General features: G+C 35.8%; 1 protein-coding gene across 1 annotated transcript in view; it reads right to left on the reverse strand.

Moving 5' to 3' along the window:
* The window catches only part of FAF1 (Fas associated factor 1), a 486,072-nt gene that overhangs the window by 245,750 nt on the left and 215,844 nt on the right, over positions 1-24,478 (reverse strand). Inside the window, exon 6 of the mRNA XM_082614051.1 lies at positions 20,680-20,771. Coding sequence (XP_082470177.1) covers positions 20,680-20,771 — 92 coding nt within the window. The remainder of the gene's footprint in view (positions 1-20,679; positions 20,772-24,478) is intronic.

The following is a 24,478-nucleotide window of genomic DNA, read 5'->3' on the forward strand; positions in this document are numbered from 1 at the left end:
CTAAAAGGTGATTCAAGGCAATCCTATAAACACTTAAGGAATAGTTCTGCATATTTGGAACTCCATATAAAGAATTACTAATTCTCATTTTTTAAGCCTACCTTTGAAGTGCCATTTTACTCACAAAATTATAGTTCAGAAAGGTTAAGTAATTTCCCAAGGTTATGCAGCTATAAAAAGATGGAAGCCAGTTTTTAAACTATATTTGATTCTATGTTCTTCAGCATCCTATCTCCCAAATGGCTAGGCTGCTTTAGGGATACAAAGATGAGTAAGACCCTGCCTGCTAGGAGTTCACAATTCATTCATTCTTTCTATAATTATTTGATTCTTATTTGTAGTAATACAGGAATCAAAGATATAGTCACTGACCTCAAGACAGACTATTCTGAGAGTTAAAACAGATGTGAGGATTGTGGAGAAGAAAAAGAGTACTTTGAAGTACTATGAAGAAGAAAGGATAGTAAAGGAGGGTGGGAGGGAGGGAGACGCAAGAGGGAAGAGATATGGGGACATATGTATATGTATAACTGATTCACTTTGTTATAAAGCAGAAACTAACACACCATTGTAAAGCAATTATACTCCAATAAAGATGTAAAAAAAAAAAGAATGGATAGTAATTTGACAAGTATGTAATAGAGGTGATTTCAGACATAGACTAGTTTGAGCAGAGATGAGATTGGAGAATACAGGGAAGGGTGGAGAAAGCAATGAGGAAGAAGTATAAGGGGATGTAAAGAAGGGTTTCTGAAAGAGGAAACTTGAAAAACGTTAAAGACCAACATTATGGGGGCTTCAAATGCTGGGCTAAGGAGCTCAGAATTCCAGAAGTCTTGATTATTATATAGATAGATCCTCCTTTATCTTTACATATGAATCTATACAAATGCTTAATACCTTTAGTGCTTGCCTTTATGCAGTTCCTTAGATATGTTTCTTGATGTTGACTGGCAGACTTGTGCAATAACTTTGTAGAAAGGTTGGCCAGGACCAGCACTGACTGCCAAACTACGTTAGAAGAACACCAATTTAGTCTAGTTCTATAATTTCCCAGGAGCCCTGGGGAAGGGTAAGTTTGGCAAGAAAAAACATTTATGGCTTTAAACTCCTTGGGAGTCACAGAGTCAGATTTGAATTCCTGCTCCACTCCCCACTATTTGTTTGACCTTTGTCTCCCACCCCCACAATAATAATTCTTTCAATACTATTTATTTTGTGTCTACCATATACAGGCCCTTATTTTAGGCACTTAACTACTCTGTAAATTGTTTCCTCTTCAGAAAAAAGAAAATAACCTTTACCTGATAAAACTCTGAATATTAAATTTTACAAAGCCAAGTGGGAATTTTTATTACATGTAAGTTTTAAGGTGGTCTATTATTAAAAATAGAATACTTTTGAGGGGTACCCCTACTATAAAATCTTACAATGACAGTAAAACATTAACTAAAGTGTCTATGGTGGTTTTGTGGCAGTTATTTTTCATGTTTTAGTTTCATTTCTCTGTAGGAGTTGATAGAGGGTAAAATCTTTTTATTTATTTATTTTTTATTTTATACTGGAGTATATTGATTAGCAATGTTGTGTTAGTTTCAGGTGTACAGCAAAGTGATTCAGTTATACATAGACATGTATCTATTCTTTTTCAAATTTTCCCATTTAGGTTGTTACAGTAGGTCCTCCTCGTTGGTTATCTATTTTAAATATAGCGGTGTGTACATGTCAATCCCAAACTCCCAATCTATCCCCCCTCACCCTCCTGGCAACCAAAAGTTTGTTATTTAAGTCTGTGAGTCTGTTTCTGTTTTGTAAATAAGTTCATTTGTATCATTCTTTTTTAGCTTCCACATATAAGCAATATCATATGATATTTGTCTTTCTCTGACTTATTTCACTTAGTATGATAATCTCCAGGTAAAACCATTTCTGATGCATGGAACATAACTGTACATTATGCCTAATGTTATCCAAGCTCACAGGGTTCTTTTTAACACAGATCTTTTTGGGGGTTGATATACCACATTCATGTTCCTTGTGAGAATGGTTTTTATCTGCAACCTCAGACTCCAGCCTGGTTCATTCACTTAGCCATTAATAATAATGGCTAGCCTTTAATGAGTGCTACTATGCATCAGGCATTAAGGGCTTTGGGTCAACTTTATGAAGTTTATTATTATCATTTTCTTGTTACAGATGAGGAAACTGATGTTAAGTTACTCACTTAATGTCACACACAAAATAAGTAGTAGTAACTCTTCTAAGGTCTAACTCTTATGTTTTGTTTTGTTTTTTTTTTGCGGTATGCGGGCCTCTCACTGTTGTGGCCTCCCCCGTTGCGGAGCACAGGCTCCGGATGCGCAGGCCCAGCGGCCATGGCTCACGGGCCCAGCCGCTCCGCGGCATATGGGATCCTCCCAGACCGGGGCACGAACCCGTATCCCCTGCATCGGCAGGCGGACTCTCAACCACTGCGCCACCAGGGAGGCCCAGGTCTAACTCTTATGATTTGTCCTCCAGATACTGGGGAAGAGGACCCAGTAAGATATTATTTCTGCCTTCATTGAGTTTATTGAGGAATGCACAGACAAGCAAACCTACAACCCATATATGGTACCATTTGCTAAGAGCTCTAATATCACTTTTGCTAAGGTGGTATGGAAATACAGAGGAAGAATACCTAAATTAGACTAAGGAGGAGGCAAAGGCTGTAAAGGAACTTACTATGGTGATTTGCATAATTTTCAAAGACTTTATTGCTAAAATATTATCTATAGAAATTGATTCTAGCTGCTGCTTAGCAGAATATGTTGAGCCCTTAGTTGCTGCACCTAGGAGCAATTTTCTCCACAATAGTGTCTTCTAATAGTTGGTAAGGATAGTTAGCCACAGTTAATCCACCTTCAAGCAGTCTCTCTTTTACCTTCAAAATGCAAAGTCATTCATGCTCCTTCAACTTTGACCTTCAGAATAGCTGAGGGTAATTACCAAAGTAGGTGGATGAGAAATAATACAAAACAGTATTTTGTTGCCCTTAATGGCATGTTTTCTCTTCAATAAGAGGGAGAAGGAAAGGTGTAAGCAAATGTAGAAATTTTTTAAAAGCAGTTGAATTTTAACTCAATGCAAGAAATGGATTTAATAGAACATCTATTCTCTCCTTACTGGTTTTTAATTTTTCATTCTCTATTATGATTTTACTTTCAGTTTGAATATTTGTATTTACCAACAACGAGATGGTTGTTTCTACAAATAGACAAGTCATTAAAACTTACCGTTGTTGTACCCTCAAATACAAACTGAAATTAATGTTTGAAATGTAATGAAAATCATATACATTGTCCCCAAGCTTTGAACTGGTGGTTATTTGCAAAAAACACAACACAGTGAATGTTAACATTTTAAAGCAATTAGTGGCAAAGTGCTAGACATTTTCACATATACCATCTCATAATTCTCCTAGCCAGTTTCTTAATTTTCAAGTTGGGGGAGGGACAGTGGGAGGCATGTGAGAGGGAACTACAAAAAGATAGATAGATAGATAGATAGATAGATAGATAATCTACCTCCTTAAAATTTTCAGTAGTATAACTAAGCATTAATATCTAAGCCACCAACAAAATTCTAGAAACAGTTTCAGCAGAACATCCCTTCTCTACTTTCTTTTCTGTCCACAAGTCTTGGACATTCATTCTGCTAATGAATGTCCACCTATGCCTGGGGGGATCCCATTCCAATTTAACTATGAGCATTTATCAGGAACAGAGAAGTTATCTGTAAAATATGTCTTATAGTGAGTAACAACTTCACTTTATTTCACTGACTTAGTTTAATACATTTTATATTGCCATCCAGTTTTTTTTGGGGGGGGCGGGGAAGGACAGTATGGGGAAAATTAGTGTACAGCAAATTTTAACACAGGCCCCAATAAATAAACTTGAAATTACAGACATTTTTTTATACCTGAGAACATAAAAAGCCATAAATTATTGGCCTCCATATGTCAAGTACTGATGAAAGCAACAACATTAAGAAAATATATATAACAGACTTTACTGTCTTGACTGCTTATTTCACACTGAGAGAGCACTTTAGTGATCCACTTACGCAGAAAGCACATGGATATTTTAATATGTATGACACAGTGATTTTTCAAGGTTAACTTAAGATTGCATTATGGTAGTGAAATGATCATTTGATCATCATGTAGCTATATAACTGTCATTAATTCCTGATTAAGAAGAGGAATGGCTTCCTCCTGACAAATAGCAGCAGGCCCATAGGGTAGAACAGTAAAAGGCAGGGTGTCTTGCGTCAAGGATAATAACAGTAATTTTAAGGATTTCTTCTTCAGCAATTCCTTGAATCAAGAATTCCCTCTTAAATCTTCAGTGGGCAGAAGATTTGGCCAGGCTAAATCAGAGCCTTCCTATTAAAACAGTAACAGTTCTAGGGGAAGCATTCATTGTTATAAAGTATAAATCCATCAAGATTAAGCAACTAGACTAGGAAAAACAACACATTCAGACTTGGGTTTCAGGGCTGTTATGGATTGAACGTTTGTGTATCCCCTCAAATTCACATGCTGAAAGCCTAACCCTCAATGTGATGGTATTTGGAGGTAGGGCCTTTGGAAGATGATTATGTTTATATGAAGTCATGAGGATGGGACTCCCATGATGGGATTACTGTTCTTATAAGAAGAAGAGAGAACAGAGCCTGGGCTCTCCCTCTGTCAAGTGAGGACACTGTGAGAAGGCAGCCATCTATCTGCAAGCCAGGAAAAGGGCTCTCACCAGGAACCAAATCTGTCAGCATCTTGATCTTGGACTTCATAGCCTCAAGAACTGTGAGAAATAAATGTCTGTTGTTTAAGCCACCCAGTCTAGGGTATTTTGCTATAGCAGCCTGAGCTGGCTAACATAAGGGCTTTTAAGAGTTCTGAATTCACAGCACTCAAAGTAAACAGATACCATCAATTCTGCACAGGCTTCTACTGAATGGCTATCTGTTTGTTAAATGGTATATACACATCCAAATTAAAATTCCACCCATTAAAATCCATTGTAGAAAACAATAAGTGTTTGTCAAAACTCATATAACTGGGGAATACTTAAGAACCCATTTATTATATGTAAATCATATCTCCACAAAAAAATTATAAGCCGTAAAAAGTACCTGAACAATTGGATAACTACTATTTTGGCAATTAAATGGGTCCCATATTTTTAACTTCAAAAATACAACACACTTTTTATCAACGTAAATGGAAACCATGGATTTTTTGCCATTGCTACTTAATAATACTATATGACCACTGACACATGCAGCTGTTGTCCGTGAAATTAAATTTCTCAAATCAATGTTGTATATGTAGTGAAGATGAGTAAAATATTAACATCAATACAGATATCAAAAAATCTCCTGTTTCATTCCTGCTGTGTGTGTATGCTTTCTTTTCTTGCACTGGATATTTTAAACAAATATCAATGTAAAATAACATGTTTAGAAGGTTCATTTCCAATACTTTTATTTTTTAAATATGACCTGATATTGAAGCCAAAAAAGTAATTTTTTCAAATTATTGTGACTTTTTCTTATAAAAATATAAATAATAGTCTTAGAATGTGCTATTGAATTTTTCATTAATAATTTACAAATTATATCTTTCTAAAAGGCCCTACAAAATTTTGTCTCCTTTATCTCTTTGGGAATATTTTATTATCTACAATGATCTTTTTATCCTTTCAGATATATCAAGCTTTTAAATTAAAAAGCATGACACATGGCAATTTAAATTTCCATTCTAAACTTAGAGTCATATGAGCTCTTGTCAACAAAAGACCAAATTTACTATAATTATGGATTATTTACACTAAAACAAAATAAGAAATCAATATGTAAATGTAATGTTTGTAGTAGCTAATGCAGCCAGCAATGACAGATTAGGTTCAAACAGCAATCAGTTTGAAAATCTGGCACATATGTAAATGAGCTAGGGACTTGATGTTTACATTTGACTGTATTTCATTCAGGATTTTTAAATTGTCTCAGGAACAGCACAAAAATAAAATGTTAATCTTTCCACTACAAATATAACTTGAGCCCTCATCATAACTGAAATTAGGTTTTGCTCCTGTCCAGCTAAACTAACATATGATACTAATAATTCTGAGCTGCAGATTACATCATTCTTAATTAACACTCTGCTACAGTTGTTAACATCCTCCAAGACACCATGTTATCATCACCACAAGTTCTGTAACAATCTTAAAACCACGTTTAACAAAGGTTGGCCTCTTACTCTGCAGCTACTTTTAATTGCTTTATTTGCTGGCAATTAAATATGTCTATATAAACAAACATTCGGTTTCACATAATTCTTAACAACATTTTCATGAAGATTTCAAAGTTCAGGTGTCCTTATGTCTATAATTACTGTTTATCAATATAGAGATATACTGGATTCAGCAAAATGTACTAACCAAAGTATATAAAATTAATCAATGTGGTAATTAGCAGTGATAGTGATATATTGTGATCCATCAAGTAGTTCATAGCAAAACTGTCAAAACATAATTCTATTCATCTAGACAAACCATGAAGAAAGAAAAAAAATTTACAGATACAATGATTTTTGTTTCATAAATTAGTGACCAAGTTTCCGACTGTCCATTAAATCAACCATAGAGAATACCTGCAGTTCTTTTTCGAAGTGTGATGTTAACAAGCTAATCTTAGTAATCACTGACCTATCAATAGGCAGTAGACTATATAAATGGGTTTGCTACATCAATCCAATTAGATGTGTTGTGATCTCCACCAATGCTTTAATTGGGGACAAGTTTCTTTCATCCAGAATGCATAACTATAGGGAAATGTCCTCTTCTTAAAATAAGCCACTTTTCAAGTAGCCCCTTATTAAGAAACACTTACCAATCCAATACTTCCTAATTTCACTTTTACAAAATCTAATAATAATGCTCACAAGAATTAAAGTTGAACAGTAATCACCATAATGAACTTGAAACACTGATTATATTAATTTATCCTTAAGAAATGATGAGTTACTTTAAGAATGATACAGCGAATTGTTATCAAATACTGTACTACTTACAACACTGGTAAAACATTTTCACAGATGAATATCCTTTGTGAAAACAAACAAAAAAGAAGTTGTTTTGTAAAGCATTTTGGAAGAAAAAATTAACCAATCCTTTCAGAACATTTACTTGCATATGTAAAGTTTCCCCTTTCTGTACCTCAGTTCCCCTAGTCATAAAATGCGACTAGATTAGATGATTGCTTTAAATCCTTCCAAAGATGATACCCTAGAGCTTTCTTCTAAGTCAGAGCTCTGATGGATATGACTCTTGCATTAAGGGAGAACACCAAAAATTGAAATAGCAAGATATAGACTAAAAACAAGTGAAAAATATTATAAGGATTAACATCTGTGCCGAGATTGTGAGGTGTTGAGGAAACAGAAGTAGGATGAGAGCTATCTGAGAGCATCCTTAGAATGTCCTTGTAGTAAGTGAACCCCACAACTGTTCCATGATACTGTTCAGTTATCTTTTTAGTTGGGATAATGGGGGGTGAACAAGTATCCTGAATGGCCTCAGTACAGGGTGGGAGAGATGGGAAAAAGAAAACAAAAAAGAAAAAAATAAACTGTTTGTATGAGTATCAATACACATACCACCCAGAGGGTGTCACCTCTTAGCTAAGACTGAGGCTAGAAGCACAGCTGGATACCTATTACCACAGCTAGTTATAAGAAGCAGAGATAGAAGAGGAATAGTTGTTTTTCCCTTAATTATACCAGGCTTAATGGCTTTAGTGAAGTGCATATCCAACGTAGAAGGTTAGAAGAGACCTCAAAGATCATGAGAACAATGTTTCATTTGCTTTTCTTCAAGCTTCTGCCTCTGCTTACACGGTGAATACTATTTCTGCCCATGCTGCTTCTCCTCACAAAGGAAGTGTTTTAACACTTGTAGCATTTTCTCCCCATTCTAAACCTGCCTCCTCCAGAGAAAAGAAGACTATTATAACTATTCACAAGGTCACCTGTACTAGGTTAGGTTTCACAGAAGGCAGGGACGAGAACAGCAGCTTCCTCTTCCATTTCCAATGCCGTAGTGCACTAAATTCCCTTCCACTTTTTATCCTCTGTGGTAAACACCCCTGGACAAGGTTTGCCATGAGCTCTCTAAGCTGTTTCCTGCTGTGACCAGGTTGGTGAGGCAGGTCTATTGCATCAGTCCTTAAGGCTCTGAAGACCCAGTCATAACTCTTTTTATAGGTCACTTGAGCATGTGGGCCCTAAGATTTAGATCTGGAGTGAAAGGTAGAAGACCTCACTTAGGACTCAAGTCTAAGCCACATGATCCATTTGGTGCTTGTCTGGCTACTAAAGCAGTTTCTTTTTCCAGTCATGGAGCCTCTTTATTTTCTGGTAGCATCTGAGGCCTGGAGCAGAGGAGTGACCTGCCCCAAGTCAAACAGTGATTCCATGGGAGAGCTGGGGCTAGAACTCAGATGGGGCTAGGACTCGGGTATCTTGACTCACTACTCCTCAATTTCCTTCCACAGTATCCATCAGAAAATATAATACCCTACTCTCACCTAATTCAAGGCTACTGTCACCTGCTTTCCCATCAACGGTTTTCCAAGGACAAAAAAAAAGGCCACATATTTTAACACCAGTGGTTTACTTAACTATCACAGGAGTCCCAATTAGAATTTACTAATTGAATTTACTAATTTGAATTTACTAATTGAATTTACTGAATTTACTAATGCTTGCACAAATAGCAACTAATTCAAAGTCAGAATTAAAAGCAACTTCACAACTCAGAGGCCACACAAGAGGACCATATGCTAGACTGCATGACCAGAGCTCAACAATACCCTCATAGAACTCATCGAAATATTAATGGGAACCATCCTCCCAGTATAAAAAGGTCAAAGTTCAAAAGAAAGACTCAATTACTACTTGTAAAAGGGACAGCTACACATAAGGGATACCTTATTTTCTGTCGCCCTGCCATAAAAATGAAGACAATCTATATAATTAAAATGGAGCTGGACATTTTAAGCACTTATTAGAATAAGACCAAAGCAAGTTGAAAAGACTGTCTTTTATTACCAAGACACCCATTCAGTCCTTTTCTAGCAAGGTGATCATTAGTAATACCAAATCCAAAAATACTAAACCTTCTCCATTTATATTTATACATGGCCTGTGGGCTTTGGCACTAGTTATATTTCCCTTGCCTAAAATACTATTCATTCTGCTCTTCACTTTAATGGTTCCTCAATCATTCATGTCTCAGTTGAAACAGTACCTCTTCTGAGAGGCCTTTCCTAACCATACAACTTACAGTAGTCACCCAATTACTTCTTATCATGTCACTCTATTTCAGTTTTCTGCAAAGCACTTGTTATCATCTGATAATTTTTCTGGTATATCTTATTTGTAGTTTGTTGCCTGTCCCTCCACCCTACCCCCATGTCTACACATATTATATTGTAAACTCCATGAAAGCAGGTACCTTGTTGTCTTGTTTCTCATTGTATCCCTAACACCTAGAACAAGGACCTAACACATTTTAAGATGGTACTCAATCTATATCTAGTAAATGAGTAAATAACTGACATCCTGCATGAATAAATGAAATGGACTCTCCATTTATCTGAAAAATACTTTATGATGAGTTTGACAAATAGCAAAACAGCCAATGGAGAGACTACACATGCATGGATAAAAAACTAAATCCCTCAATTTGTCATGAAACTTTTCATATTCATTACAACAAATGTTTATTAAGGGCCTCTATATAGATGGCACTCTCTTGAACTGAGGGAGATGCTCAGTAAGAATGCTCTTGCTCTTTATAGCTCAGGATCTGGTTGGAGAGAGGACAGCCATATAAGAAATAAAACTAGGAAAACTAAGACTCAGAGAAGAAAGATGTTGCCTGAGGCCACAAAACCAGTGTAGGACAGTTATAGGATAAACAGCGTCTCACTATAAAGCCAGAGCTCCTTCCATCACTCCATACTTTGATGAGAAAAATGAAAACGAACACTGGACAAAAAAGGCTAAACTCAGGTCAAGGAGTGGAGATTGCCTAGTTCATTACATTTATGGGACACTTGTAAGACCTTTGGCTCCCCAAGTATCTTATATCTGTTCCGCATGATGCTTGATATCCCTCCATTAGAACTTTACTTCTTACCTTTGGTCTCTCTTAGGAGGCAAACATCCTTAGGCATGTAGCACTTCACAGTATTCATTCCACAAATAGTTCTAAGTACCTACTATGTTTCAGGCCCTCTTTTAGCTGCTGAGGATACAACAGTGAACAAAAAAAAAAGTCGCTGATTTCTTACAGCTTTACATTGTGATGAGGGACACAGACAACAAATATGAATACATTACTAATATTACTAATATAATGCATTGTTGTGATAATGTAAGATAAAGGGAGAATGTATAACAGAGGGGCTTTTGTAGTCAGGGGAAACAAGAAAAGCCTATCTGAGGATGTAACATTCGAGTAGAGGCCTGAATAAAGTAAAGGAGTAAGCCAAGTTGATAAGTGATAGATCATTTCAGGCAGGGGAATAGCAAAGTGCAAATGTCCTGAAGTTGAAGCACACTTAGAATGTTTAAAGAAGAGCAGGGAGGCCAGTGTGGCTGGCAAGATATAAGCCAGAGATGAGAATGATAAAAGATGAAGTTAGAGAGAAAGTCAGGAACAAGATTATGTAAGTCCTTTATATACCTTAGTAAGGAACCTGGATTTTATTCTAAGTGCAAAAATGCAAATGGAGGGGTTTGAGCAGGGAAGAGACATAATCAGGTTATGGTTTTTGGTTCATTTACATCTTAGACCATTTGAATGCTGGGAGAGGTGCCATTTGAAGTAGTGCAATAAGGACAGGGGAAAGAAGAGGTCATTAAATGGTAAGGCTGAGAGAAGGCAAAGAAAAGTTTACTGACTCATTTTTATTACCTATGGTTATAAGTGAGAATTACACACAATTTTTTCTTACATTATCTTTTTCTAGTTTTGGTAACAAGATTACATGAACATTAACTTTTTTAATTAATTAATTAATTAATTAATTAATTAATTTTTGGCTGTGTTGGGTCTTCGTTTCTGTGCGAGGGCTTTCTCTAGTTGTGGCAAGCGGGGGCCACTCTTCATCACGGCACGCGGGCCTCTCACTATTGCGGCCTCTCTTGTTGCGGAGCACAGGCTCCAGACGTGCAGGCTCAGTAGTTGTGGCTAACGGGCCTAGTTGCTCCGCGGCACGTGGGATCTTCCCAGACCAGGGCTTGAACCACTGTCCCCTGCATAGCACGCAGATTCTCAACCACTGCGCCGCCAGGGAAGCCCTACATAAACATTATAAAATAAGATAGGTAGCAGTCTCACTGGGAAGAGTTTGTGTAAAATGTCTTTATGGAAATCCTCTGGGGTGGGGGAGGGGGAAGAAGTGGCATGTGAAACTTTTGACTACAAATTCAATTTCTTTGATGGCTATCACTTTTTTCAGGTTACCTATTTCTTGTATTCATTTTAGTACTTGATAGTTTATACAAAATTCTCCATTTCAACTAAATTTCAGATTTTAATAAGTCATAAAGATACGCTTATTTTATTATTATTCATGCATTTTTGTTTTAAAACAATTTATTAATTTATTTTTGTATTAACTTATTTAATAATTATTTTATTAATCAAATAATCTCTTCTGAATCTGTAGTTAAGTCCCCTTTTTCATACCTAATATTTTTGTGCTTACCCTCGTTTTTTCTTGGGTTGATTTTTCAAGCAGTTATTACTTGTTGATTACTTCTATCATTAATTACTGCTTTTAAATCTTTCTTTCCTTCTATTTTCTTCAGACTTACTCTATTGTTATTTCTCTATTTTCTTAAGTTGAACATACATTGCAATTGTTTTCTATCTTTCTTTTTTTTGCGGTACGCGGGCCTCTCACTGTTGTGGCCTCTCCCGCTGCAGAGCACAGGCTCCAGATGTGCAGCTCAGCGGCCATGGCTCATGGGCCTAGCCACTCCGCGGCATGTGGGATCTTCCCGGACTGGGGCACTAACCCGTGTCCCATGCATCGGCAGGCGGACTCTCAACCACTGCACCACCAGGGAAGCCCTTCTAACTTTCTTATCTTCTAATTAGTGGACTTAATATTACAAATTTCCCTCTAAGTACCACTTTTGCTATATTCAAAGTTTTAGTATATAGCACTCTTATTTATGTTCACTTCTGAACAGCTAGTGGTTGCTATCATGATCTCATTTTTACCCATAAATTATTTTGAAGTAAATTATTTGTAGTATCCAAATGTATGGAGAATCTCAGAGATACCTTTTTATTATTACTTCACTCCTAATTTTATTGCATAATGGCCAGAGAATGGGTCAGCATGATAGTGATTCTTTGATATTGGCTTTGTGTTCTAATATGTGGTCAATTTTCATAAGTATTCTATATGTGCTTAATTTGGTTATTCAAATAATATATAGCCTACAAAGATTTACTGCTTAATTCATTAGTTTCCATAAGACATTTGTATATAATTGTGGTTGAACTATTTCTCCTTATAATTTTGTCAATTTTTGCTGATTTGTGCACACAAGTTTACAATTGCCATATCTTCTTGGTAAACTGTCCCTCAATATTATTTGCCTTAAATTCAATTTTATGTGATATTAATATTGCCACACTACATTATAAAAATTAATATTTGGCTTAAATATCATTTCTTATACCCTTTATTTACTCTTTTCTGTGTCATTTCTTTAAGAGATATTTCTCTGATAAACAACATATAGCTGACTATTCTTTTTTCTTCTAGAAGCATGCATGTTATTTTTCTTTAGTGTTTATCCCCTTAAGTTATAACATTTATACCTAGATTTATATTTTTCTAATGTAGTCTAATTTAATCAGTAGCTCTAGCTTTCTTCAAACAAGAACCTAAACAAGCTCTCAATAACTACCCTCTCTCTGCCATCACCTAACCACTACCCCTAATTCAGTTTACCCATCTGCAAAATGTGACAAAGAACACCTATCTATGATTTATTGTGAGGATTTAATCAGATAATATATATAAAGGGCTTGGCAAAAAGCCTGTCTTCATAAATGATAACTGTTGTGTCACTATCACTTACCAAATACTTTAACTTCATATTTAACATCCTTATTCTTGTAACTATTACCTATCTTCTACTGCAGTATTATCTATAATTTACACTTTTCAACAACTATTACTTAACAGCACTGAAATCCAGAATCCAGAAATGTTCTCCATTTGCTCCAATCTTCTATCCTTCTACCTTTTTTACTGTCTCTAAACCTGCCAGCTAACTTCAACACTTAACCCCTGGACTCCACCCTGCCTCCCTGCTATAGACTGAACTGCATCCCCCAACCCTAGAAATCTTATATTGAAGCCCTAACCCCCAATATGGCTGTATCTGTAAACAGTCTTTAGGAAGTAATTAAGATTAAATGAAGTCATAAGGGTGGGGCCCTAATCCAATAGGATTGGTGTCTTTATAAGAAGAGGAAGAGAGCTAAGAGGACTCCAGTACTTGCTTGCTCCCTCCTCCTCTACTTCCCTTCCCTCCCTCCTTCCCTCCATCCCCATCCCCCCATATGAGGATACAGTGAGAAGGCAGCTGTCTGCAAGCCAGGAAGAGAGCTCTCACTAGAAACCAAATCTCACAGGAACCCTGATTGGGCTTTTCAGCCTCAAGAACTGTGAGAAATAAATGTCTACTGTTTGTCACACAGTCTATGGTATTTTGTCATTGCAGCTTAAATTAAGATACTCCCATACCCTTTTTGTCCACCAGCCCTTTCTGGTTTCATTTTTTCAAATTTTTCCTATTTGCTGTCTCTTCCTCCTCATAATTCTAATAATTCTTCAGTCTCTTGACCCTACTCTTCCCTCAACTTTTCTCTCCCTTCAGAGTTGAATTTTCTGAAAATAACAGTAACTCTAATCCCTCATTTCTCACTTATCCATTAAAATCTACTACAACCTGGTTTTTATTCTCATCTTCCTACCAAAAATAATCTTAATAAATGCACTAATTACTTATATACCAAACGGATGATCTTTTAAATAATTATCCTCCTACTTGGAATACACTGCAATATTTTGTAGCATTGTACATTTGAGACAAAATATATAGGCAGTAAGTAGTACATATTTTTCAGGATTGTCTCAGTTCTAGACATGTGACTGAATTACATAGGGGACACACACCAGTGAAAAGCTTCATTGGCAAGTAGGAAACAGGTGTTTATAAATAGAGACTTGTCATCTATATATGTTTTTGGAAACTGAAGTATTGAGAGGAGATGTCAGGGAGAATGTACAGTAAGAGGGATTGCTGAAAATAGAACTCTGGGGAACACCAACTTTTAGAAAAGATGAAGAAAAGAGGTGATTACTGGATGAATCAACCTGAGTGGCACACAGAACACCAAAACAATGTTGGAAATTTTCTTTAAAGAGATGAATTAAGGGAACTTCCCCAGTGGCACAGTGGTTAAGAATCTGCCTGCCAATGCAGGGGACATGGGTTCAAGCCCTGGTCCAGGAAGATCCCACATGCCATGGAGCAACTAAGCCCATGAGCCACAACTACTGAGCCTGTGTGCTTAGAGCCTGTGCTCCACAACAAGAGAAGCCACCGCAATGAGAAGCCTGTGCACTGTAACGAAGAGTAGCACCTGCTCACTGCAACTAGACAAAGGAATGAAGACCCAACACAGCCAAAAATAAATAAATAAATAAATTTTATATATATATATATATATATATATATATATATATAAAAGCTTATATATACCTTAATGAATAGGTTATAAGCTCCCACAGGACAGAGCTTGTTTTCATCTAGTAGGTAATCAATAAATCTTTGACAGATTGAATCTTTCTTATAATAATATGAAACAGGTATAATTGACAGTCCCCATCCCTTCTGATTTTACTATGATTTACAGTATAATCCGAAGTTGTGCCATAGGGGTACTGCATCACCTTTGAATTAATTAGTGAAATCCGATTTATTTAAAAAGTTTTTAAATGCTTTTCAACTGTTATAAAGATTACGATTAAAGAGTTTGCTCTTAAATTCTCAAAAAGCCTGAAATTTTGTTTTCTGAAAAACATTACTTACTTTAAAATAATTCTAAATATAATTCAATTATAGACACTTATATGGTAATTTTACTGCTCTTAGCTTTAAAAAAAAATGTAAATACAAAATAAGACTCAATTAACAGGCACCCCCTAGTGGCAGTAAAATCAAGTTAAGAAAAAAAAATTTTATAAGAACATGGTTTAAGATATAGCTCTCACCAAACCTTGAGAGTAATATTGTTTGTCAGTAAACAATTTAAAAGCATGTTATTTTATATCTACATTTTACTAAATGATTAATAGTGTACGGTAACTAAAAGTTCATTCACATACCGAAATTTCATTAATATTCTTGAGAACTACAGTAAGTGAAGTAATGTATATAAATACCCTTTAACAAGTATATAATGACAAATTACAAGATATTTTTTTTTAATCTCATTATAGAGAACAGCTTCCAAAAAAGAAGGCACCTTTGGAATAAAGCTTTATATATTTGTGTCAAGAAACTGGAAGCTATAGTAGATGGAGGGTCAGATGGAGATTTCAGCATCAGAAGTATTCACTGATGACCTTGAACAATCCACAAAACTCTTTTAAACACCTTAATTTCCTAATTTATAAATTAGAGATATCAAAATCAGCCTGTAATCTTGTAGAGTTGTTATAAAAATCAAGTGAGAGTTGAATGAAAAAGATTACTATTGGTATTTACTAGCATAAATAATTGTAATAATCATGCTTTGTAATTTGTGATTTCAAATATAATGTACCTCTCCTGCTTAATGAATTTTTACAACCACCCTGGCAACTAAAATCAATGCTTCCTATTTTATATATGAAAAATCTAAGACCCTAACCAAGCTGGGAGTGTAATCCAGGATTTTTCTCTCTAGGTCTTATTATCTTTTATATGACGAGATAGATTATAATCATATTACTTTTCTGATTTGGTCATAATAAATTTTGTTTAGGAGTGATACTATAATACCAGTGTTGTCTATAATACCAGTGTTGTCTAGTCCATTGAGAGAAGACTGATACTCTATAAAGAAAGAACCTAATATTTGCATTGCATTGGAATTGGAATGGTGGAATCCAGCAACAGGACCTCGTCATAGTTCTGCACTGCAGTTAACAGGAAGTTTTTTATGCAGTTCCCCTCAGTCTTCCAACATCCACTGACTTGTGTCGGAGAAATAAAAGAATAAAACCAATTAAATATCAAACCAACCACCTAAATAAAATATACTTTTAAAAAAAATTCCAAATCTGAGGTGAAGAGAAGACAATTCAGGGAACAGGGTAGAAATATAAATTAGAGATATTAAATTGACAGTGCACACAGATGACACTTAAAAGCCATGACACTGAATTTAGTAATGTGGTCATCAGTGACAATGGTAAGTCCACTAGCAGGTCCCTACTTAGACTGGGCTCAAGAGAAACAGGAGGAAAGGAATTAGAGACAACAAATATAGACAAATCTTTGGGGGAAGTTTTGTTATCAAAGGGACTAGAGAAATGGAGTGATTGCTGGAAGGGGAGGTGGGATCAAGAGAAAAATGGAAGAAATAACATCACGTTTGAATGTTAGTGGTAACACTCTACTAGAGGGAAAAACTGATAATGTAGGGAAGAATTAAAGTGAAGGAAGTCCTTGATTTAGGCCAGAGGGAATACAGAATGTAATCTGAAGCAAACATGGAGGCTTGGTGTTAGACAGGAGATTGGACATGCCATCTAGAGTAACAGGAGAAAAAGAAGAGTATGTGTATAAGATGCAGGTAAGTAAACAGAGACCAAGTTGGAAGCTTGTGGAAATTCTCTTGTGATTGCCTTCATTTAATCAGTGAAACAAAATAGGAAATGAAGTCATCAGCTGAGGGTGAGAATACGGGAGAGGTGTTTTAAAGTTCTGAGGAAAAGATAAGTGTAAAATGGCCATTTAGGAGAGTGTGGATAAACTAGGTAAATATGCTATCACTCCCTAGCAACATTAGGGGGCTCTCTAAAGATTATGGTCATGAATTTAAAGATACACCAATCAGCATGATTTTGTTTGTCTCTAGTCACATTTAACTGTGAGGCCCAGAATAGACAGAGTCGTATTTATCCAAGGTAAGGATTTTTGTCAAGCAAGATCCATGAAGCAAGAATTGAGGCTACATGCAAGAAAGTGATTATAATGAATGACCATGGGATATTGCCCACTCTAAGGAAGAAAGAGAGGACATGAAAGAGGTAATGATCACGAAAAGATGGTAGCCAACAATGGATTGGAGGCCTGAAGGATTGTTAGGGTTAGGATACTAAAGGAAGTGGGCTAGAAAGATGAGGGATGATTAGCAGGAAATGGAAGCTTGAAATTAGTATTTAAGAATTGTTTAAATTAAATGACAAGACCACAGGAAGATATGGCTAATGTAGGACGGGATAAAAGATCATCGTAGAAAATGAGTTCAAGGAACTAAAAGGCCAAGGTGTTAGAAGAATCTTTCCTATTTTTCTCTACCAATTTCAGATCTCTTCTATTCATTTGCCAATTCTCAAATATAACACTAAGAATCAGAATTACCTTTTATTTTCTCCTTTGTAGATTATAAATTAGGTTACAAATTACAATAAGATTTGTATGAATATACCAATTATAACAAAATTTTTCAAAAACAAATCAATTTGATTCATTATGGAGTTTAGTGCAGAGAAATTTTATGTCTCCCATATTTGATAATATGATGTGCTTTATAACTCAATACTAAATTACTTTTGGACTCTATTATATAGTTAAGATGTCAATAATTATTTTTATTTGATAAATACAAAATGAAAATCAGAAGTTAAAAATAATTATTACCATTAGCTTTTAAATTTTTGTATGGATTTTGTTTTTTTAAATTGTTTCTCATGAAATCAGAATTTAAGATATACATCACACACAAAAAAAGAAAAATAATCTGTAGTTTTATAGAAAGATATATTAACACACCTAAAAGAAACACACCTTGACTTTTAAGTTAGATTTTAATCAAATGTGCCCTAATATAACTTTTTCATCAAATGTGCCCTTTATAACTTTTTCCAGCTTTCAAGCAGGAAAGCTCTAATTCCCCTCCTCTCACTAGCCAGATAGACTGTGCTTTGTGACTTTTATTTGGCTTTGAATTTTTATGTCTTTCTTGTTGTTCCAACACAGGAAAAAGCATTACTGTAACTTGCTAAAAATCCATAAAGCCAACTAGGGAAGACTACTTTAATGCTATATAAAGTACTCATTCTCCTATAAACACTGTATTTCAGAAGCACTGTAGGCCCCTGCCTGCCTAGGGACTGAGGAAGTGGCAATCAAACTAAGGTCAGCCACATGGCAATGAAGAACATTTCCATTAGCCCAGGAAGACATTTTGATAAATCCATTTAATCATGTTACGGGAAAGCAATAGATTATAACAAATGATGTCTCTTACCTACTTGTAATTATGTGGATTATATATTGGATGACAGTGATTACACTCTGTTAACTAACCTAAAAAATAATATCCTACATGACTAGATACAGAACCCATACCTATAATCTCATCTGGTATTTATATCAACATTACTATAAACACGAGGACTACAAGTACTGTTTGGCTGTTTGTAGTAGTATGCAAATACAACTTCCCATTAATATATGATCTGCACATAGAAGATAAAGAGCAACCCAAGAAATCTTTAAATTCTTAGCCTAAAACCTTTAACAGACTATCAGATAAAATTATATTAGATTTAACTTTTTTCAGTTCAGTGATTTCTACTTTGGTAAAGTGAAATTTAATTTTCTTTTTGCTACTATCCACCTGTGATGGTATGATCTATAAGAAATATACATTTGGTTTTCTTCCCCACTTAGACCTCCTAAAATCTTTGGAATTTTTTAAGTGATAAGAGTGATAAAGGTGAAAAAAGAGAGGTCTCTTTTGTTATTCATAATGAGCCACTTTCAACCACACCTGGGTTTGCTAAACAGATGATGTTTGGAAAACCCCTCTAGAGAGAAGCTGGTTGCCAGGGGAGCCAAGCTCATGATTAGAGGACTGGACCTTTTAGCCTGCACCTCCGCCTCCAGGAAGGAGAGAGGAGCTGGAGGTTGGGTTAATTACTAATAGCCAGTGACTCAATTAATCATACCTCTGTGGTGAGCCTCCATAAAAAATCCTAGCTGAAGAGCTTTGGAGAGCTTCCAAGTTGGTAAACAAGAATGCATTCGTGTCCTGGGAGGGTGGCACACCCCAAACATTACAGGCACTCCTGTGCTCAAGACCCTTTCAGATCTTATCCTATGTATCTCTTCATCTGGCTGTTCATTTATATCCTTTAAAATATGCTTTATAATAAATTGGTAATAGCAAATAGAGTATTTTTCTGAGTTCTGTGAGCCATTCTCTCACAAATTACTGAACTCAGAAGGGAGTGGTGGGAACCTCCAATCTATAGCCAGTTGGTCAGAAGCACAGGTAACAACACAGACTTGCAACTGGGTCTGATATGGGGGCAGTCTTGTGGGACTGAGCCCTGAACCTGTGAGATCTAATGCTATCTCCAGGTAGGTAGTATCAGAATTTAGTTAAATTGTAGAACATCCAGCTGGGAATGAAGAACTGTCTCATGGTGGTGGTGGTGGGGGGGACCCACATATCTGGTGGCCAGAGGTGTTCTGTGGGTAGGGTACCAAAGAAAAACAGGACTTTTTTCCTTGTACTACATTAATAATAAAGGTATTTGGTAGGTGGTGGGGAAAAATTGGACAATATTCGAAGTTTAGGAACACCAAGTTGCATTAAATAAAAAGAGAAAATGTGCAAAAAATGGTGAAAATCTAAGAACAACTTAAACATAGTTCTGGAAGGATACTGTACTCATTAAAATTATTACTCTATCACTACCTTAATCATTCACTTTAGATCAGGCTGCTTCATCAGGCAATAATGTAACATACAATTAAACATTAAAATCATCTGATCATTCTATAAATGTACTGTGTTTCACTGTGAATACTGAAAAAAGAATGAGACCCTCTATTCCAAATAGAGAGAAAATCTTAATAAAAATTTTATATCAGTGTTTTTCAAGCTGTATTCTGCAGAGCCCAAGAATCTTCCTCAACGCTTTGCTTCTTTAGCCATGGGAGACACTGGAGTTCCAGTTACTCAATCTCTTCCCTCCAACTCCAGTTCTTCCCCTTCAAACAGAGAAGTACCATTTTTGACTCTTTCTTACATAATAGAGTTTTGCTAAAGCTTTTCTTTGTAAAAAGATTCCATCACTAAAATCAAACAAATAAACTACCCAAACCAAATAGTTTGAAACTTTATATAGTTAATAGCTGTTGCTAAGTTAAAGCTTCAACAAGATTTTGATTTTGATATTTATATACAGTAAAGCAACTTAACAATCAAACTTTTTGTTTCAGATTCCCAGGAAAAGTAAACACCTTACCCAGCATGACTAGATGATGAAGGTGGTGGCAAATCTGGTGTAAGAACATAAAGGCTGTTGTTTTTTGGCAAGTGTAGTGATTTTAAGACCGTCTGAAAAACAAAAAATAAAAACAAATAAAAAATAACTATTGATTGTGCATTTTTAATCTTTTCCTATAATTCTTAGAAAATTATCACTATTGTAGTTTGGCTTTGCATCTTTTGACAATTTCTTAAATAGGATAATACAGAAGAACAATTGAATTGCAAAAAATCTCTATCTCATAAATATCATAAGTTAGCATAAATATGAATATTAAAATAAAATACAAATTCTTTAGCTCATGAAATGATACAAACATATAAGAACACAGTCGAAAATCATTAATTTCTTCATTGAAGAAGCATATCCTTGCAACTAATATCCACTTCATTCAGGATCATTATAGCAAAAATTAGTGATGTAGGTGTTCAGAGATCATTAGACCTAGAAAAGATCATTGAGAGTACCTCAACCTAAAGACTTTATAGATGAGGAGCTGCAGCCTAAGAGGTGAAATGACTTGGATGAGATCTCTTGTAAGTGTTACCTAGGTCACTTAACCGTTAGGCCAGATAATTTTTTTTTGTTAAAGCACTTTGTCTGGGGTGAATAAACTACTCTTGGGCTACCTCTGACCTACTAACTTGATAACCACACAAAATGTCACCAAATTTATTTGCCAGAGAACTCCTACATACCTTTCAAACTCCCAACTTGATGGTAAATACCTGCTAATTCAAACTTTTTTGGACAGCAAGACACATTAAGAAACACATTTTACATCTTTACATCATAACCCAGGACAAAAATATTTACTCAACAGATATTTATTGAGCCACCAATTCTGTTCCAGGAGTATTCTAAACACTGAAGATATAGCAGTGAACATGACAGTCTAAAACCCCTGATCTTCTGGAGCTTATATTTTAGTAGGAATAAATAAAGTAACCTATATAGTTGACTACTAGAAGTGAAAGTTTTCTTGACTAAACATAAAGCAGAAAAGGGAGGGTGAAGAATATGAGGTTGGGGAATTACATAATTTTAAACTTGGTTATCAGGGTGGTTCTCACTTGGAGAATGTGACATTTGAGCAAAAACTTGAAAGTGGTGAGGAAAGAAACCATGAACATATATAGAAAAAGAATATGGCTGGCAAAGGCAATAGCCAGTGCAAAATGCTTACTGAACAACAAGGAGTCCAATGCAGCTGAAGCCAAACGAGTTCTGGTAGGAAATAGGTCAGAGAGGTTAACAGTGATGCTAGGAGATAGGTGAGATGAAATGTGTTGAGACATTTAAGCTAATGTAAGGGCTTTGACTTTTTCTCTGAATGAGATCAGAAGCTATTGGAGTGACATTATCGGATTCATATTTTAAAAGGATCTCTCTCTCAGCTGTGTTGAAATGGATGGGAAAAGGTTGACAAAGGAGGGCAGAAGCACAGAGGAGAGTAATAAAATATACTAAGACAAGGATGATAATGGCTTATGTCAGTGTGATGGTAATAGAAGTGATGCAAAATAGGTGAATTCTGGATATATTCTGAAGATCACACCAAAAGGATTTCCTGACAGACTGGATATGAGTCAATAATGATCCTAAAGCTTTTAGACAACAAATGGAAGGATAAAGTTGCCGTCAACTGAAATGGGAAGACTGCAAATGAAGACCTCCACTTTGGGCATGTAAGTTTGAAATGTGTATTAAACATTCAAGTGGAGAAGATAAGAAAGCAGTCAGATATATCCATCTGGAATTCAGGGAACAGGTCTAGGGTAGAAATATAAATTAGAGATATTAAATTGACAGTGCACACAGACGACACTTAAAAGCCATGACACTGAATTTAGTAATGTGGTCATCAGTGACAATGGCAAGTCCACTAGCAGGTCCCTACTTAGACTGGGCTCAAGAGAAACAGGAGGAAAGGAATTAGAGACAACAAATATAGACAAATCTTTGGGGGAAGTTTTGTTATCAAAGGGACTAGAGAAATGGAGTGATTGCTGGAAGGGGAGGTGGGATCAAGAGAAAAATGGAAGAAATAACATCACGTTTGAATGTTAGTGGTAACACTCTACTAGAGGGAAAAACTGATAATGTAGGGAAGAATTAAAGTGAAGGAAGTCCTTGATTTAGGCCAGAGGGAATACAGAATGTAATCTGAAGCAAACATGGAGGCTTGGTGTTAAGACAGGAGATTGGACATGCCATCTAGAGTAACAGGAGAAAAAGAAGAGTATGTGTATAAGATGCAGGTAAGTAAACAGAGACCAAGTTGGAAGCTTGTGGAAATTCTCTTGTGATTGCCTTCATTTAATCAGTGAAACAAAATAGGAAATGAAGTCATCAGCTGAGGGTGAGAATACGGGAGAGGTGTTTTAAAGTTCTGAGGAAAAGATAAGTGTAAAATGGCCATTTAGGAGAGTGTGGATAAACTAGGTAAATACGCTATCACTCCCTAGCAACATTAGGGGGCTCTCTAAAGATTATGGTCATGAATTTAAAGATACACCAATCAGCATGATTTTGTTTGTCTCTAGTCACATTTAACTGTGAGGCCCAGAATAGACAGAGTCGTATTTATCCAAGGTAAGGATTTTTGTCAAGCAAGATCCATGAAGCAAGAATTGAGGCTACATGCAAGAAAGTGATTATAATGAATGACCATGGGATATTGCCCACTCTAAGGAAGAAAGAGAGGACATGAAAGAGGTAATGATCACGAAAAGATGGTAGCAACAATGGATTGGAGGCCTGAATAAGGCTGAAGGATTGTTAGGGCTAGGATACTAAAGGAAGTGGACTAGAAAAATGAGAGATGATTAGCAGGAAATGGAAGCTTGAAATTAGTATTTAAGAATTGTTTTAATTAAATGACAAGACCACAGGAAGGTATGGCTGACATAGGACGGGAAAAAAAGATCACTGTAGAAAATAAGTTCAAGGAACTAAGAGGCTAAGATGTTAGAAGAATCATTTACAAGGGTATATTACTAAGAATTAACACAGAGAACAATTATAAACCAGGAACTAAAAATCATCAGAAAATGAGGACTCAATCAGTAAGTAATACAATTTTTTTTTACATGAAAGTCAAAGCTGAAGGTTTTTTAGAGAGGAAGGACTGGAAATTGGAATGAGGAAAAATGAGAACACACGTTTTACCAGTTAGTCCAGTGGTATGACGGCTACTGGAGAAAAGCAATTAACACTGAGAAGCCTACAGGAAAACAATGTGATCAGAAAGGCAGATTTCAGTCAGAGGTAGACGGTGAAGAGAATGTGCAGGGAAGAGGTTGACAATAAGAGGAATTTGGTTAATGATGAATAGTTCCACAGGGCATAGCAAAAAGGTTTCAAGCACTGTAAAGGAAAAAGAATAGAGACAGATATGGGCTGTGCAGAGACTATGGAGGTTTGAATGAGGAGTGAAGTGGGAATCTGAGTAACTTGCATAAACAGGAGGAAAAGGCATAATGAAATTGGTTCTGGTTGAATCAAAGCAAATAATAATGTCAGGGATGAAAGTGTTGGAAAGAAAGGTGGAGTAGATATCAAGGAACCCCTTTTAACCCTGCAGATGGAAGTAGGGACACTTGGGAAGGGCTGATCTTACCCAAGCATAGAACATAATGAACTTATTCTTGACCCCTCCGTGAGAGGGCCCATCTTACTAAGGGCACAGTCTTCCTTCACAGGCTTTGGGACTTACTCTTGACTCATATTAGTTATTTCTTAAATAAAAAGAAATACTTACTCATTATTTGCA

This window comes from Mesoplodon mirus (genome assembly GCF_964341445.2).
Source record: "Mesoplodon mirus genome assembly, chromosome: 3".
NCBI classification, from domain to species: Eukaryota; Metazoa; Chordata; class Mammalia; order Artiodactyla; family Ziphiidae; genus Mesoplodon; species Mesoplodon mirus.